The sequence below is a fragment of the Pelecanus crispus genome, chromosome 2 (assembly GCF_030463565.1).
Source record: "Pelecanus crispus isolate bPelCri1 chromosome 2, bPelCri1.pri, whole genome shotgun sequence".
Lineage (NCBI taxonomy): Eukaryota > Metazoa > Chordata > Aves > Pelecaniformes > Pelecanidae > Pelecanus > Pelecanus crispus.
The window spans coordinates 108181555-108198347 of NC_134644.1; the positions used below are offsets into that span (position 1 = coordinate 108181555).

The following is a 16793-nucleotide window of genomic DNA, read 5'->3' on the forward strand; positions in this document are numbered from 1 at the left end:
CTGCACGTGAAAAAAGCATAAATCTGCCCCAAACCTACATATATTCTAACTATGTCTTTCCCACCCAGCAGATTTTGGGATGGCAGGTTGGCTGGAAGCCATGTGTATACGGGATATCTGCTGCACCCTATCCAGTTTTACTTGCTGTGATCAGCATCTATGTTATTAAACAGGCAGTAGATGAAGACAGGTCTAATAGTGTTGCAAACATCCCAGCGCCCAAGCTGTGACAGCCTTCTAAAATCTGAAGGAAGAACTGGAGAGGGGCCGGTAGCCATCTCCCACAGTCTTTTTTTTTTTCTTAATGTAGTCCATGCTTCTCGAGAGATTAAAAACATGCTGGGAGCCACTTTGGCATGGAGCTGCTGCTGGCACATGTCCTGGCTGGAGAGGACTGGGGCAGTGACCGGGTTACGCTTCAAGGGCCACAACTGCCCTCTGCCAACGGGAGGATTAGAGCGCAAAGAAGAAGAGCACGGGGTTACGCTCAGCTTTGGCACGAGCAGGCATGGCTCAGCTGCCATTTTTAGGGCCAGACCTAGCTAAACAGCAAGGATGGCTCTGGCAGATTGATTTTACTGCAAAATATCTTTCATCTGCGTAACAGAATCTTTCTTTCCAAATAGACCTTAGAAAAAAAAAAAAGGCAGAAAAAGGGTTTGTCTGACCTCTCTCTTCTCTTTTCCAACACAGAACATGTGTACCATAGAAGCAGAGCTGGAAAACCTATTGGGGGAGTTTTGCATCAAGATGAAAGGTAATTGCCTTTCCACCTTTCCCTTCTTTCTCCTACACAGTAGCAGTCACTGCGCACATTAGTGAGGGCATCGAGACCTGCTCGTGTGACGTGCATTTATGATAGGTGTGGTTTTCCCCCACCACACCCATTGCTGAGCCTTCAGACCCCCACCTTACACCCCTGCCCGGTGGAAAGGATCACAGAGCCAGGAACATCCAAGCTGACAGAGAGACTTTCTGAGATGCTGCGTCTTGTTTTCAAGGCTAATTACCTCCCTCAAACACTCCTCCCAACAGCCAAAGCAATTCAACGTTGAAGGCTGCTGTACCTTTTTCTCTGTTTCCATAATCCTTTAAGAAGATGACTGGGAAATTATGTGAATGCCCATGGAGCTGAAGTTCAAAATACTTTCTTAATTTGACACCAGCTGTTTCTAATTCCTTTACTTGTGCTGATTCTGACTACTACTATTTTTGAACAAATATAAAACAGTAAAGAGCTGGGCGTAGTTTACCATTTAAATACCTAGATAACTCAGTGGTGGCATTCACCTTTCCATTTTATTCCTTGTCTTTACGACAGGGGAATTTATGGGTTTGAATACAATAGAATCAGTTTTACCTGAAGCTTCAGTGAATCACCAGGTATTGCTAATGCTGTTATTCCTTTAAGACTCAATGTCTTAAAGAAGAGATTGTGGGGGGATATCTTTTTTTTTGGATCTTCAATCACTGGCGTGAAAATAGTTCTAGAAAACAAAATCAGCATCTAAATATTCATGCACTCTTAATTCTTCACTTGAAATCTTGCCATTTAAAAAATCCACAGTATTGCTGGTGGAGTTTTTAGAGCTTACAAATCTCATACAGGGTTTTGAGTCTGCCTGCCTTGTCGCAGCTGTGAGTTAGTTGTGTCCCGTGGTTGCACTGCATAAGGTATGATCTAGCTTAGATTAAGTTAAAATAGTTACTCCACGCTCCCATATTAGAGACAACAAGTGCAGCAGCTGTTAGAGGAGTTCTAGCTCCATCCCACAGCACCAAACCTCAGTTTTTAAAGCCCCCGCTCTTCAGTACTGGAAAGGCAGTCAGAGGTGCATAGATGTAAAGTTGCAAGATGGACACACAGAGCCTGAGCCAGGTATTTCTATATACAAAAACCCAGAGCAGAACCGCAGTGTGGACACGCTGAAGGAAACACAAGGTCACGCGGTGTAGAAAGGGAATTGCATCAGGCTGGGACCTTTGGAGCGTTTCCTTACTTGCCGTAAATGCAGTGCAATGTACAGTTCCTGACAGCAGGACACATTGCAGAAGGTGTCATGGCATCGCAAATGACTGGGCTGAAAAGGTCTGGCCCCTTCTCCTTTGTACGCCCAGATCTTCCAGCAAAGCTCGAGGGCTCTCGAGGAGCCAGGTGCTGCGCTCACATGTGGGAGCAGAGCACAAATGACAAACAACAGCTACTTCTGAACACAGTTCTCATAACATAAAGAAGCCCAAATTAGAAAATTGCAGAGAGAAATGGGGTATCATTAAGTATTCTCTAATTAGGACAGCTAAGATTTCTATCTAGATAGTTTTCCCTAGGAATAGGAATCCAATAGGACAACGCAGCCATGGCTATTGCTAAAGCTTACAACAGTTCTAGCACAAAAGCCTACAGATCACGCAGCAAGCTTCCGCCTTATGTTATACTGCAGCATATCCAGCTAACTTTAGGATCTAATTTAAAATCAAAGCATTCCTCTCCCCAAAGCTTATCTGTTCCTAGCCATTCCAGTGAAAGTTATTTTTATTTTGTGCCCTCTGTCACTTACACTGAAAGCAGGCCAGCCTACACAGTGCTGTCAGGAAGCAGGGGACCCACACTGTGTTTTTATGACTGATGTTTGAAAAAAAAAAAGCCTAATCATTTTTCAAAATAAAGATAAACTTGCCAGCAGCCTTTGATTACTGCTCAGGATTAATCAGCTGTTGAAGTTAAACAGGGAAACCTAGTGTGGAAATTCAGAAGTCCCTGCATGGAATCTGCGTGTCCTCTTATGACGCATAGGGAAGTGCCCCTATACCTGTTGGAAGTGCCAGGACAGCAGGAGGTAAAATGCTGAGCTGTTTCACTCAGGAAGAGCGATACACTGGCCTGACGCACCAGGGGCTCTGCAACGTGGAGCTGAGCACCAGCAACCACAGTCCCCGTGTCCAGCATCCTGCAGATGAGCAGAGGTGTACATGCTGCATGAACTTCAGGTGGCCCTGCCAGTGGAGGACACCAGTGTCCTGCCACCTTACCACAGCCACCTAATGACCCTATCCCCTAATTACTTATGCTGGCACCCCAGGAGCAACCTCCTGTCCGACCTGCATTACAAGCCCAGGACAGTGCTTTTACAAAGGTGTGACGTTTGAAATGGTACGATAGAGCCCTTGGCCTGCCATACATTTAGTCCCGAAGAGCCATTCAGTTACTAAAAATTTGTTTCCTCTGAAAGCATCTATCCCCTGTGATCAAGACAGCACTTAGCCCCCTCTTCATCAGGCTGAAGAGACTTGACCAGCGCCTACCGCTGCAGGAGCTCAGTTCCAGGTTCACCTATCCCGCCGCTTCCTTCCATGTCCCTCGGCCCAAAGCGGTGCCCCGTTGGGCCAGTCACTGCTCACAGAAATTGGCTCCGGACATGGTCCATGTGGCGTTTTAAGCTGTGTTCCCCCTCCCACCCCATCCACTGAGCAAAGAAAGGACCTTTTATTTTCCTCAGATACTTTCAGCGATGTCCCAGCAGAGATCAAATTCGCTTATAAAAGCGTGCCTGGGGAGAGAGAAGCAGCAGTGGAGTGCTAGTAAGCTTAAATTATTTATAAACAGTAAATAAATTAGAAAGGAATTGGTAATATGAGCTCTGTGCAAGGGCCTCTCTGTTCTGCTAAACAGTAAGACGAGCGAAGAAAACTCTTTTCTGGTCAAAGAAATGGAAGAGGAGGATCAGCAGATCACAGGGACAGGGCATGATTGCATGCAGGGGTCCAGTTGCTCCTACAGTCCAGCTAGCAGGACTAATTCAGCCCGGTAAATAAAGCCAACATTAGCATTCATCTTACTTGCCTTGATTTTAGCGCACCCATATACGTTCCACCACGGCATTTCAGGATAAATGCAGCCCAAAGAGTTTGTTTTCATTCCTTTCTCTGCCACGGGCTTTGTATGTGTCCTCAGACTGGTTTCTTTGGGCATTGCAACACTAGAGACATAGTTTTAGGCTTACCCAGGCAAAGCTGGGTAAATTTTTATACCAAAACAAGTGCAATAGCTAACTACTGAGGAGATCTGTGAGAAAGGAGAGGTTCCCTCTATGGAGGCAGAGGATTAGATTAATGAAAACCAACCAGTTGCATCCGGTAGAAGGACAGGTCACAAGGCCAGGAGAGGGATGGTAATGTCCTTGCGATTTCAGGATGGTCAGAAGCCTCAGGAATCTTTCCACTTCATAAGCACAGTGCCAATATAGAAGTAGCATCATCATGTCCTACCTTTAAAAACAAAATTTAAAAAAATCAAGCAAATATATACCACAAATGCTTTGCTGCACTACTTCTCCCCCTTTAGGGAAAGATGGGATAAATCTCGTATCACAGATGTTAGCCGTGTTTCTTGATGTACTTACTAGGATAGTATGGGAATGATAATGTTATGGAAACGCCAAACAGAAGGAGCCCCTCTTGTGTTTCTGTTAAGATGTACTAATTAAAATGTATAGCTCAGTCTGACTAGTGTTAAGCAGCAAGCACTACATGGTAATCAGCAGCTTGCCCACACATCATGATAGTAAGGGTGCTAAGCTCGGTTTCTGAAGCTGGATGACGTCAGGAAGCTGTTTCTTCTTTTTCTATAATTATTATAGAATAATTTGAGCTGTTGTAGGAAAAAAAGCTGGGAAGTGCAAATCTTTTGATATGCAAGAAACCACAATCCACTGAACTGTAGACCAGAAAAAAAAAAAAAATAAAGAGAAAGAAAATTAGTGGTAGGGGGTGGTGGTTAGTCTTGGTTTGGAGGGCACTAAGGCAGCAGTAAGAGGGGGGTTAGAAACACCTCCAGCGGTGGCAGCCGCAGGGCACCCCACTGCCCTCGGCTGCCCAGGCCCTCCCACAGCCCCTCCGTGTCTTTCCTTCTCAGGTCTGGCTGGCTTCGCTCGGCTCTGCCCGGGAGATCAATACGAGGTACGTCTGGGTTGGTTTATGGTTTGTTTAATAGCAAAAGAATCAAAAGGAAGGCAGATTGCTGCTGCTTTTTACATTGCAATGAATAAAGCCTTTTCACATCAGCACCCCAAGAAACAGCTATTATTTTTTCCTCTTTATGCACTGAAAAACCTTGCAGTTCTCTTTATGCCTGCCTATGTCAGGGCATCTGTCAGAAGCTGTCAGAAGACCTGAAAAATACATTCAGAGCACTGGATGATGGCTATTTGAAGAACTGCAAGCTTTTTTTTTAATTTAAAAAATTTAAATTAAAAGGAAAACAAACCCACAAGCAAAACCCCCTTATTTTTTAACTGTCTCCCAGAATGAGGGCATGCTTCTCACTGTCTTATTCGTGACAAACATTTCTCATTTCCCTAGAAAAAATCATATGCCCCATCCCATGCACACAGAGCAAATTGAACAAGTCCGTCCTTGCAGGCATCCTTTGCTGAATGTTTAGACTTTACTTCATCATAAAGCAGAGTAGCAGAAAGACACAGAATAACCATTTCTTGAGACCCAGATGTTACCTGCTGTGAAGCTGTGTCAGGATCTCTGGTCACTGCAGTGTTCCAGTGGAGAACATCAAGAGCAGGTTAATTGGAGGTGAATTAAAACAAAAGCCTCCAGCTCTATCCAGAACAGAGCTAACCCTGCAAGAAATTCACAGTGGCTTGATCACGGATTCCCCCCAACCTGTACTTCCCAGCTGTCTCGATCATGGATTCGTTTGTTCCCACTCTCGTTCCCTGTGACAAATCTGCCACTTTCACTCCTGCAAGCAGTGTGTGCTTCCTCTGTGGGGCCGATTAGTTGGTGCAGGTCTCTCCCAGCTGGCCCCGCAGCCCAAAATGGGCTTGCTGCTCTTACCGCTTCAAATTCTGTTACTGCACTGGGGGTCTCATTCATTTCCATCACCAGCCAGCCAAAGTCTTGCAGCTGGGGAGCCCTCTGATGGGGGGATGGCCAAAAGCTCACCTACCCTCTCCCCTGCTGCGGAAGGCAGCAGATCCAGTGAGCTGTAGGTGTTAGGAAAGGCCATGGGGGCTTTCATCCTGCTCTCCCAAATCTTACCCCCCACCCCCTCCACTGCTGCTTTCCCTGTAATTAGAGTTAAAACTCCTGCAGCTTCTTTGTTACGAGTCATCTAGTTGTATGAAGGTGAAAGCTGGGGTGAGGGGTGCCTTACCGAAAGGAGTGATTAGGAGATCCTGCAGGATAGACGTTTTCCTTCTGGCTCAATGGGAAGCAGGAGGGCAGCATCTACACCATTAACTCTTCCAACCTGCTTAAGACCTTTTCCCCAATTCTGTTTCTGATATTTATGCATCAAGAGAATAGATTTCTCAAGAAAATAAGAGGATTTTTCTTTTTCAGATTTTCATGCGTTATGGTCGCCAGCGATGGAAACTGAAAGGCAAAATAGAAATGAATGGCAAGCAAAGCTGGGATGGAGAAGAAATGGTTTTCCTTCCTCTCATTGTTGGACTGATCTCCATTAAGGTAGGCACGCTAACTCCTTTGCCTGTAAGCAAGGCAGGAGTCAAGAAGCTGCCTTTTTGTGCACCATCAGCAAAAACGCAGCAGCTGATCATTAAACCTTTGGAAATGAGCCATCATTAGTATTTCCAAGACACCTACTAGAATGAAGTGCTATAGTATTGTCCAATCTAGATGCTACAAGACTGTAATCATTCTTGTAATTGGGAGTCCTGTGGGAGGGGTTGTCCTGACTCTCCCCAGACTGGTGTCATAGCCATACCAACATGACCCTTGCCTCGCATCGCTCTCCAGCAACTCAGATTGTTTGCACCAAAGCAAGGGAACACTAGAAACCTGTCTGCTAACTGTAGTCAGAAAAACAACAGCAATGAAAAACCCCAAACCAAAAAATCCTGCTACTTGATGAGGGTTTTTAATACTGCTCAGGTAAGAGAGCGGCATCTGCTGATCTGAAGAAATACGTAGGGCTCTCTTTTGAACACACGCAAGGCCAGTTGGGCATAAGCTGGAATGGTCCCGAGGTCCAGTCTTGCCACCCTGTGCAGAACAGCAGTGCTACGCTGTGAGGTAGCAGTGCTGTGAGGTTTCTGCTCACAGTGAGATGGGGGCACATAGGAAAAACACTCCGACTTTTTGGCAGCTTCCTAGAGGACAGCAGTTCCCAAAATTTCTTAATGAAAGTCCCTCTGACTCCATGCCCTGTCCCCCAGGGAAAGAACAACTTTTGCAACTCCTAGCAATCAGCAGCAGCTTTTCCTCCTAAAACAGAGTCTTTCCATCACTGCTCCATCCCCTCATTGCCCCAGAGTTACAGGAGATGAATACATAGAATAGGGCTCCCTTGGGAATTATTAAGTAGGCCAGCTACATCAGGAGGTTGCCTGACATGAAAATTGTCAATTGCTGAGAGACTGTTAGACAGGAAAACATCCAATATGCTCTCCCTGTTCCTATTCTTCCCTTGGGCTCTGCTTATGGTCACTGCAAAAGACCAAATACAAGGTCGGATAGCTCCTTGGTCTGAGCCAGTATGGTTGTTCTCTTCTGACACCCATAAAAACATAAACAAAACATAGAAGCATGATCATATGCAACTGTGCATTTATTAAAAAAATAATAAATCTGAATTTTCCCCTAAGTTATGAAGATGCAACAAACACAGTCATACTTTAGAAGCCTTTTGGGAAGGGGTCCAGGCCAGAAAATCAAAACCAATGCCTTGTGTGGTCATACATATCCTGTTCTTGCCTCTTACAGGTCACAGAAGTTAAAGGACTTGCTACCCACATCCTTGTGGGAAGTGTTACCTGTGAGACAAAAGACCTGTTTGCAGCTCGGCCTCAGGTGGTTGCAGTAGATATTAACGACCTTGGCACAATAAAGCTGAACCTTGAGATCACTTGGTAGTAAGTAGAGCTGGTTGGTTGGTTACTGGGTCAAGCAGTTGTAAAAATTCAGCCAAAGAGAAATGGTCCATGTGGTCTCTTCTCTTCTTTTTTGCTCCCTGCTGAGGCAGATGGGGAAAGATTTGTGGCCCAAGTCTGGGAGACGAGAAATAGTTCATGGTCAGCCACAATATTCCTGTGTTACCTGTGGCAAATGGGGTTGTACCTAGTTTCTTAGGTGTGCCTATTTCAGCTGTTACAATAGGCGTGGTGAGTACTGATGTTACGAGACATGTGAAACAGATAGTGACGAGAGATCATAGAATTGACTGAAATGTATACTTCTTCCCCAAGCTCAAGAAAGGGGCAGAACTGAGTCCTTATATAACCATTAATTTTTTTTAACGTTAGTGTAAAGTTCAGTGGAGTTGCCCTGGATTTATGGTAGCCTAGCCAAGTTCAGAAGTTGGCACATCTTTAAGAGCTGGCTTTTATGGGCTTCATACATGGCCTGAGGGTGGTGGGAAATCTCCTAGCATTGTCCATCTGCATTGGTAAGCATAGGTCAGCTGATGGTGTTAGGATTCAAACCCAATTCTCACAGCACTTTAATAATGTAATTTCTGAAGAAGCATTGATGCTTTTAGTTTTTACAGTCATGTAGACTGTTTCTTGTAATGCAATAAACATGATGCCAGCAATAACAGCTACTGGTTTCCTTTATAATGCAACAGCTCTATTAATAGTAGAGCACCTTTCTCGTTAGTATGTGTGACACTTGTCAGCTCAAATCCAAGAATACTTTTCATGCAAGAAAAATAACATCAGACTACGCTACATAAATGATTTCTGAGAGTAGAATACTTTTATGAGAACCGAAAACCACACTTCTGAGCCTGCTGTCTAATTAACAACATCTTCTTTTAAACACTTCTGTTAAAAAACTTGCTACCTCTGGGGTTTGATGTGCTAATAAACCACCTTTTCAAAAATCCTTTCCGTGGACCTGAAATCCCTTCTTGCTCAGCCTAACAACCATTTTTTTTCCTGCTTGTGTGTCCATAGTCCCTTTGATGTTGAAGACTTGACCCCATCTACTGGAAATGTGAGCAAGGCATCTGCTCTCCAGAGGAGAATGTCCATGTACAGCCAAGGCACTCCAGAAACGCCAACCTTCAAGGACCACTCGTTCTTTGTAAGCTCTGTTTGGCTTCATGTTTATGTAATGAGAAGCCCTGGAGCAGTTCAAACGCTGCAAATGCTTCACTGCTTTACACATCTAAGCTTTTCTTCCCTGGTTCCAGCAGGTTACCCTTACAAATACTTATAAAGCAAGTGCATTCCTAGCTGCTAATCCTAAAAGGTGACTATGATCCTGGCATCTTTGAAACTATGTGGCCAGTTATTGCATACCTATTCTTCTTGCCTGACTGCTATAGTACTTGAATATCTTTATGAAATGTGTGTTCATTTTTTAACAGTAACAACCATTGTAGCACTAATGTTTTTAATGCATCCCATAGTCAAATTTGCCCCTGTACTGAAGATGTTCACAGGGTGCTCTTACATTTTGCACAAATCAAATTGTGAATGCTTAATCAGGACCGTGTATTAAGCTGAATAGGCCATCTGTACAGATACGAATTTTACAAGTGCTGCATGCCATGCCTGTAATTTAAACTCTGCTACAAAGCATTCCTTTAACTTGCCCTTCCTCACACCCTGTTTGCTTTAACTGTTGAAGAAATGGCTGCATCCCCTGCAAGACAGGCCAAAGTTGACAATCTTAGATGCTCTGCAAGACACTTTCTTTGACAAGCTTCGTCGCAGTCGCTCTTTTAGTGACCTGCCATTGCTCAGCCTAAGCCCAAAAGCAGGGCTAGAGCTATATGTGAGTCCTCGTTTTCGTTTGGTGAAGGATTTTTTCAGTCCCTGTATGGCATCTCCATTCCCATGCATGCTTCACGTGTTGCTCTCTGTTGCAACTCACTCATTTTGCTGACTGATTAGAGGGAAGAACATGACCATGAGAGCCCATGCTGCTCACATTAAATCAAAGTTCCTCTTGGTTTCTACAGGGATAATGATCAGAAGCCAACTATCTGTGGGCGGAGAGCAGGGCAGGAATACAACCCAACGTGGTGCTGTTAAAAATGGCCTAATACACTGATTGATGTTATACGTTTGCCTAGTAACATGACTTTCAAATGCTAAAAGTACACCCATGTTGGGGGAGAGAAGAAATGGACCTTTCAGTATAATTATGTTTAGGGAAAAAAAGCTGCTAATAGTGCTGGGAAACAAAGATGCAAGTTTTGGACACTTTAACCTTATGCGCCTTACCAACATGTGAATGCCTACAGTTCTTTCCAGCAAATTGTCAGCAAAATAGTAGTTGCCTTTCATCTGTGCTGTGCATTTCTGTGAGTTGGCTATGTAACAAAGTAGGGTTTGTAGGTCAGATAGGCAGGTTGTGACTCCTATAGTGATTTTTCCCCATAGGTCAGTCAGAAAGATGAACATATGTATATGCTGTGATTATTTTTGGGTCTGTATATGCTGGTTTTGCTTCCTAAATGATCAGTGTCCTGGTCAATACACCACCACACAAATTCTTCTGTTTGATTTTGGCAGAAATTCATGTTGAACAGGACTCCTATGTAACTCATGTTCAACAGTTATTAGAGATATCCATGCCACACAGAGAACTTACTTTTGACATAAAAGAAATAGAATAGTAATATCACCATTAAAATGCCATGACACTAGAGAAACTTTCAGAGCAAACTGTGTTAAATTTTAGGGATTGCTATTTTAGAAGTCAGAAAATAAATGCAACAGAAATCTATAACGGGTACAAAAATGCAGCTAAGGTGGCTTAATTACAACCCCATTAAAAAGAAACATGCTGCAGGAACTAGAGCAGTGCAGTGGAAATGCTGTCTGAGGGAATCTGGTAGGATGAGCGGAATTCGTGTCTCTGTTCTGGGACTCGCTTCCTAGAGCGCTCTGCTAACCAGAGGGATACTGAGCCCAAGTTTTCCAGCAGTTTTTCTGCTGAAATCAGGAGGCATGCCAGACGAAAGCAGAAGTTGGATTTGAAATCTTTTCCCATCTCTCAAGTCTTGAATGCTTCTTTAATCTTTTTCCTTGCATTTTTCTTTCCCGGGCACATACTGTATATTTTTTCTCTTTCCAGTGCTACACGGAAAACATTTTCTCTCTTTCTCTATTCTCTTTTCAGTCAAATTTGCCAGATGATGTCTTTGAAAATGGAATGGCAACCACCGAGAAGCGACCTCTTTCTTTCACTTTTGGCGACCTGCCTTACAAAGACCGTGCGCCCCCTGCCAACGCAGCAGAGTCCTCTTCTGCTCATATCAGCTCCAGCCCTGACATCACTGCGACCCCCACCCAGCACCGAGCTCTCAAGTCCTCCAAGAGCTCAAGCCTGGACTGTAGCAGCAGTGACTCCCGCAGAGACTCTGCCGCTGAGCCCAAGGACCTGCCGTCCCTGGGAGAGGGAGCAGTGGCTGAGAACAAGGCCACCCCAAGGGCAGCTCCTGAAGTTTGCCAAAAAAACTCCAATGCTGGGAGCGATCATGTCTTTATAGAGACAAGTGTCCCGGTGTCTCTTCTGCAAGACACAGATGAAGGTTCAGAGCTCAAGCCCGTGGAGCTGGATACCTATGAGGGCAACATCACAAAGCAGCTGGTAAAAAGGCTTACGTCAGCAGAGGCACCCATGACCCCAGAGAGGCTGCCGTGTGAGGGATCGATTAGTGGGGAATCAGAAGGATATAAGTCTTATCTCGATGGAAGCATTGAAGAAGCCTTGCAAGGGCTTCTCTTAGCTCTTGAGCCACATAAAGAGCAGTATAAAGAGTTTCAGGACCTGGACCAAGAAGTGATGCATCTGGATGACATCCTAAAAGTGAGTACATTTTCAGAAAATACTACCCTAAAGAAAATCTAGCGGGTAGAATCTCCTCCTCTGCCTTGCAAACATCAAAGTAGAGTTTTCAGAGATCAGTGAAATTCCTTAGTAGCAGTAGATTTGCTCCTGCTTGGAGCATCGTTTCACAGTGTTGCATTTTTAAACTTGTCTGCAATGTGCTTACCATAGCCTTGTATCCTCAAGCAATGGATCTTTTAATCTACTCAAAACCTGGGGGAAAGAGAAAAAGGTGCAGTGGGTGCAGTGGCAGAGGGGTAATTAAATTATACCCTTCTGTGAAGAAACCACTTGTGAACCTGTTGCTTGTGCCATACTGGAGATCAGATTATATCCAACCTTCAGTCTTTAAAATCTATGGGTCCCATCCTCAGTGGATGTACTTTAGCATAGTACCCCTGAACTCCATAGAGCTGTGCAAAACTACACCAGCTGAGGATCAGGCCATAGAAGCTGAATTTTCTAACTTACCAAAGAGATTTAGAAGCACAAGTATCACTGAAGGTTTCCATCCCTGCATCGCCTAGGCTTTTTCCAAGCCTTTTCCTTTTTCTTTTCCCCCATCCATTTTTAAAATGAGAGACATTCGGTCATTACACCAGGATGGACATAGTATGTTGAAAATTAGAAAGAAGAAATGGGGTTTGCATGTGTGTTGTTAATACGTTTACTGCCGATCACTGTGACTCATATCTCCCCCATGAATAATAACTCATGACGCATTACTGTGCAAAGAGTATGGGAAACAATCATTTCAAATGCTTCATATTCATATGCAAGTTGGTCTGCTAGTCGTTTAAGCCTCATCATTTAAAAATATGGCTGAGGAGGGAGGGAAGCATTTATCCTTCAGCATTATCTTTTTACAAAGAAACTTTGTTAACGTTTTTGTTTCCATTGGTGTTTGCAGCTGCATGGTACTTTCCCAAATTAAGTGCTTTTTGACAGCCTGCAGCCCCTGTTTCTTGCACTGTTTCCCAAGGAGGTTCAAGCAGGCAAAGCTGCCATTGCTATTATTTTTTAACTTCTTGGCTGCTCTGCAGCTTGTACAAAGAGGTCAACTATCCAAACAGCAGAGGGACAATGGTGACTGTTTATTTACACTCCTTTTATCAGAAGTGACAAAGGGACAGACAAGGGATGGGGAGGAAGAGAGAGGACGGACGTGTGCAGACAGGATTCCTGCACAGTGGAGAAGGACGCCTTTTCCAGAGCTGCTTTATGTCTGTGTGCCGCCTATTGATCAGCTTGCAGACCAACACTCAGCATCGCCAGCAGCCGTGCTGGGCTCCCCATGCAAAAAGGCTGAGCTGGAATCCAGCTGCGGCTGGCAATATCAGACGGGCAGAGAAAAGGAGAAGCCTACATGTTGCTGTTTGCTTTTTCCTGAAGAAGTTGCATTACCAGCCCTCAAAGAAATGGTAGCTAAAACCATCGGTGCCGCAGAGGAAGTGAGACACAGCATCCACCTGTGTCACAGAGGTGTTGGGAAGTGTGTTTGATCAGCTAATGACTGTATGGTCAGTTTAAGATGTCAAGCATCTAAGTACTAACATACGACCATTATAGCATTAATATTGTGTGCAAATGAATTGGAAACCAGACTCCAAGCCTCCTCAGTTTTAGAGGAGCTGGTGCTGAGTCTGAACTTGGAGGCCAATGCATTTCTTTCTACAAACTGAGACAAAGTCCTGCCTCCTGCCTGGGACTGGAAGACGTGGCTTGTGGAACGGCACCAGTGGCTCCTGGCTGTTCTGGTCAAATAATGATGTAGTGTTAAAGGTGTTGAAGTCATTGCACAAACCAGTGGAGGTTATCCCTCAAGTTACATCTGATCCTGCAAGGTAACCCTGGAAGCAACGCTGTGGGCATGTCTGGATGAATCGCCACATGGGACCAGGTCCTTTGATACTTCCTACAGCAACAGCAGGGCTTCAGTTACATTTCTTCCCAGCAGTGAGACAGAATACCTTCCCCCGTCTCTAGCGCTGTTAATTTCCAAGTTACAATACTGCCTTTCTCTGTCACCTAGGAATCTGATGCCTGATTGGTGTTTCCTTGATCAGCCATGTGGCTTCAAAGGCCACAAAAGTCCTCTCATCCCATGAATAAATCTGCAGATATGGGATCAAATTCATTCCTGGCTAAGGTCCGTTGGAGTTACATCTGGAATAAATCTGATAGTGCCATTGGATATGTATATATTGGCTTCTGTAGCTACAACAGCAATTACGGAACGTGCCTTCCCCTTTCAACTTCCAGTGTGTTAATTGCCGTCTCTCCTTTTGAAGGACGCCAAAAGCTGCGTCACTTGGATTCAACATGTACTTCTCGTTTCTACAAAACACATCAAATTTTGCCTTTGAGGGTTTTCCTTTGGGGAAGAGAGGGGGTAGGATGGGGAGGGGAGGAGGAAGGGAAGGGTTTTTCCAGTTCTCAGGCTTTGATTGTATATGCTATGAATATGAAGGTTTGAAATGAAACAGCCAATAAAATGAAGTTTTAAAAATAAAATGAAGAATTTGAAAGTTTTAAGCTTTATCCTTTTTCTTTCTTTTCTTTCAGTAGTAGCTAATATCTGGGGTTTTCATTGGTTCGTTCTGCCTTTGCAGTGCAAGCCAGCAGTAAGCCGAAGCAGGTCCTCCAGTTTAAGTCTAACAGTTGAAAGTGCTTTAGAAAGCTTTGATTTCCTGAACACCTCTGACTTTGATGATGAGGATGGTGGTGGTGTGGAGGTTTGTAATGGTGGAGGAGGTGCAGACTCAGTATTTTCAGATACTGAGATTGAGAAGAATAGGTAAGTTTGCAGTAACTGCCAGCTGTGCTTACGCCAAACTGATGCCCTAGCTCTTTGTTGCTAACAGGGGATCCCGGTGCACACATTATTCAAGGAAGACTGACTAATCCTTGATGAGTTTATAGGGTCAGAGGGTTCCCCATGGCTGCTGCGTACAAAATCTTTAGCTTCCAGGATCACTTTTTTCCTGTTCAAATATACGCAATCTGTCCTCCAAAGGAGAAGGGTAAATTAAATTAAGCTGACATCAATACTGGCAGAGCCTCTTCCTTGACATAGGTTTGGACCTGGCTTTCCTTGGATGTAATTACTAATTCCTCTGTGGTTTTTCCCCCCTCCCTTTGTCTTTTCTCTCTAGCCGAATGAGTCTTTGCAGTGGATTAAGCTTGTCAGTAACAATAACACAGGGCCAGATTTAAGCAGCATGGTGTAGGTTTCCTTCGGAATGTAAGAGTGATGACTGGTACTCTGTTCATGGCCCTGCGTGTTACCTGCCCTTCTTTCATCACTTTTGGTCTTTCTGAGAAAAAAAAAAAAAAAAAAACCCAACACAAAAACAAACCTGTGGTGTTTGTGCCATGGTCTGCCATTGTCGTGTGACCTTAAAATGCTGTGTTTCAATCATTAGATCCTAAAAGCATGTTTGCATCCTCAGAGCTGACATGATGCCCAGCAGGCACGTAAGCAGCATGAGCACTGGGAAAAAAGAACATGGTTCTCTTGCACCCCACGCCTTCCAACCAGGGAGCTATATTTCTCGCAGCTTATCGTGGCCTGCTTAAAACAATTGTGAGTGCAAACAAGCAACCACCATGCAGTTCCCATCATCTCACTGCATATCCTCTTTACAGAATAAGACTTGGTGGGAAGAAGAAGTTAGAAAATTGTGTTGCTTGCTAAATTGGCACTCTGAGCTCAGTTCAGTCTGCATTGATTTACGGATCTGGCTTTAACCAGGCACTTTTGCATAAATTTAACTTAAGCAGCAAAAAATTAAATTAGTTATAAGCTAACTTAGAAAGCAACTAAAATCTTTTAAGTTTTTAAGTAGAAGTTAAAATTTCCTCTTTTCTCCTCTGTCTCATCCCCGGACAGTGTAGATTCCTGCTTCCATTTTCAGATGTGTAAGCGTGTGACTCAGTGTAAAGATTGCAAGTGTTGAAACTTCTGAACTTGCAGCCAGATACACTTGCTGTCTGGGGACTGACCTCGGGCTTTGCATTTAAACACAGGGAGGACCATTTGGACAAGACGGCAATGTTGGAAATAATGATTTAAAACACAGTGAGACTAGCTTTACGCTGTTACAGAAATGATTGGCAAAGTAAGCCGTACACATTGTGCCTAAAACAGCGTATGAAAACATCATGTCTCTTACTCCAGCAGTGGTTTCCCTTTCCTTCTGCAACGAGCATTAAATTTGGCAGCAGGAGGACACCGAAAGCACAGAGCCGTTCTTCGCAGCTCGGTGCCTGGGATTGCACAAATTGTGAGGGTGCCTAATCCAGAGCGATGGGGGAGATGATTTACCAAGAGACGGGAGAAAACACTGTCACCACCGGGGTTAAAAAGGCTTGCTGGTGAGGCCGTCGCATGGCTCAAGGCAAACCAGTCAGGGGACAGAGAGCTGTCCCCTCGGCGGCTAGGGCCCTTCCGCGCCCGGCCAGGGCGGCACTGCTCCTTTGCGATATGATGTGTTCATCGCGAGGTTTCTGGCTGCTTTCAGCTCTTCTGCCGTGCTCGTTGCTCGTCGCCCTGAGTGAGCGTGTGTCTGTGTGTCCGCCGCAGCGGCAGCCAGCCCTGCACTGACCTCCCTCCCTCATCCCTCCCCAGTTACAGGACGGAGCACCCCGAAGCCAGAGGCCACCTGAGCGAAGCTCTCACCGAGGACACGGGCGTGGGCACCAGCGTGGCCGGCAGCCCTCTGCCCCTGACCACAGGCAACGACAGCCTCGACATAACCATAGTTAAGCACTTGCAGTATTGCACGCAGCTCATTCAGGTACTGGGGCCAGCTCATTTAGGCCGTATATTTTAAAATCTTCCCCGCAGGCATCGGTGTGCCTGCAGCGTGGGGTTATGAGCAGGCTGGCAAGGTCAGCGCTGCTCACGGGAGGCAGTGGGAGCGTGGGGCTGGGACAGCCGGCATGCCGGGGTGAAGGTGACACCAGAA

The 16793-nt window shown here is 44.9% G+C and overlaps 1 protein-coding gene across 4 annotated transcripts in view; it reads left to right on the plus strand.

Moving 5' to 3' along the window:
* RIPOR2 (RHO family interacting cell polarization regulator 2) overlaps positions 1-16793 on the plus strand; it is a 69755-nt gene that overhangs the window by 41169 nt on the left and 11793 nt on the right. The window contains exons 8-16 of one of the 4 annotated variants that reach the window (XM_075728277.1): positions 694-757; positions 4913-4956; positions 6358-6483; positions 7741-7889; positions 8934-9063; positions 9613-9759; positions 11113-11802; positions 14436-14620; positions 16454-16622. In XM_075728277.1, the coding sequence (XP_075584392.1) occupies positions 694-757; positions 4913-4956; positions 6358-6483; positions 7741-7889; positions 8934-9063; positions 9613-9759; positions 11113-11802; positions 14436-14620; positions 16454-16622 (1704 nt within the window). Of the gene's footprint in view, positions 1-693; positions 758-4912; positions 4957-6357; positions 6484-7740; positions 7890-8933; positions 9064-9612; positions 9760-11112; positions 11803-12733; positions 14222-14435; positions 14621-16453; positions 16623-16793 lie in introns of those variants that run through there. The other 3 variants (XM_075728278.1, XM_075728279.1, XM_075728280.1) reach the window with 3 other exon arrangements.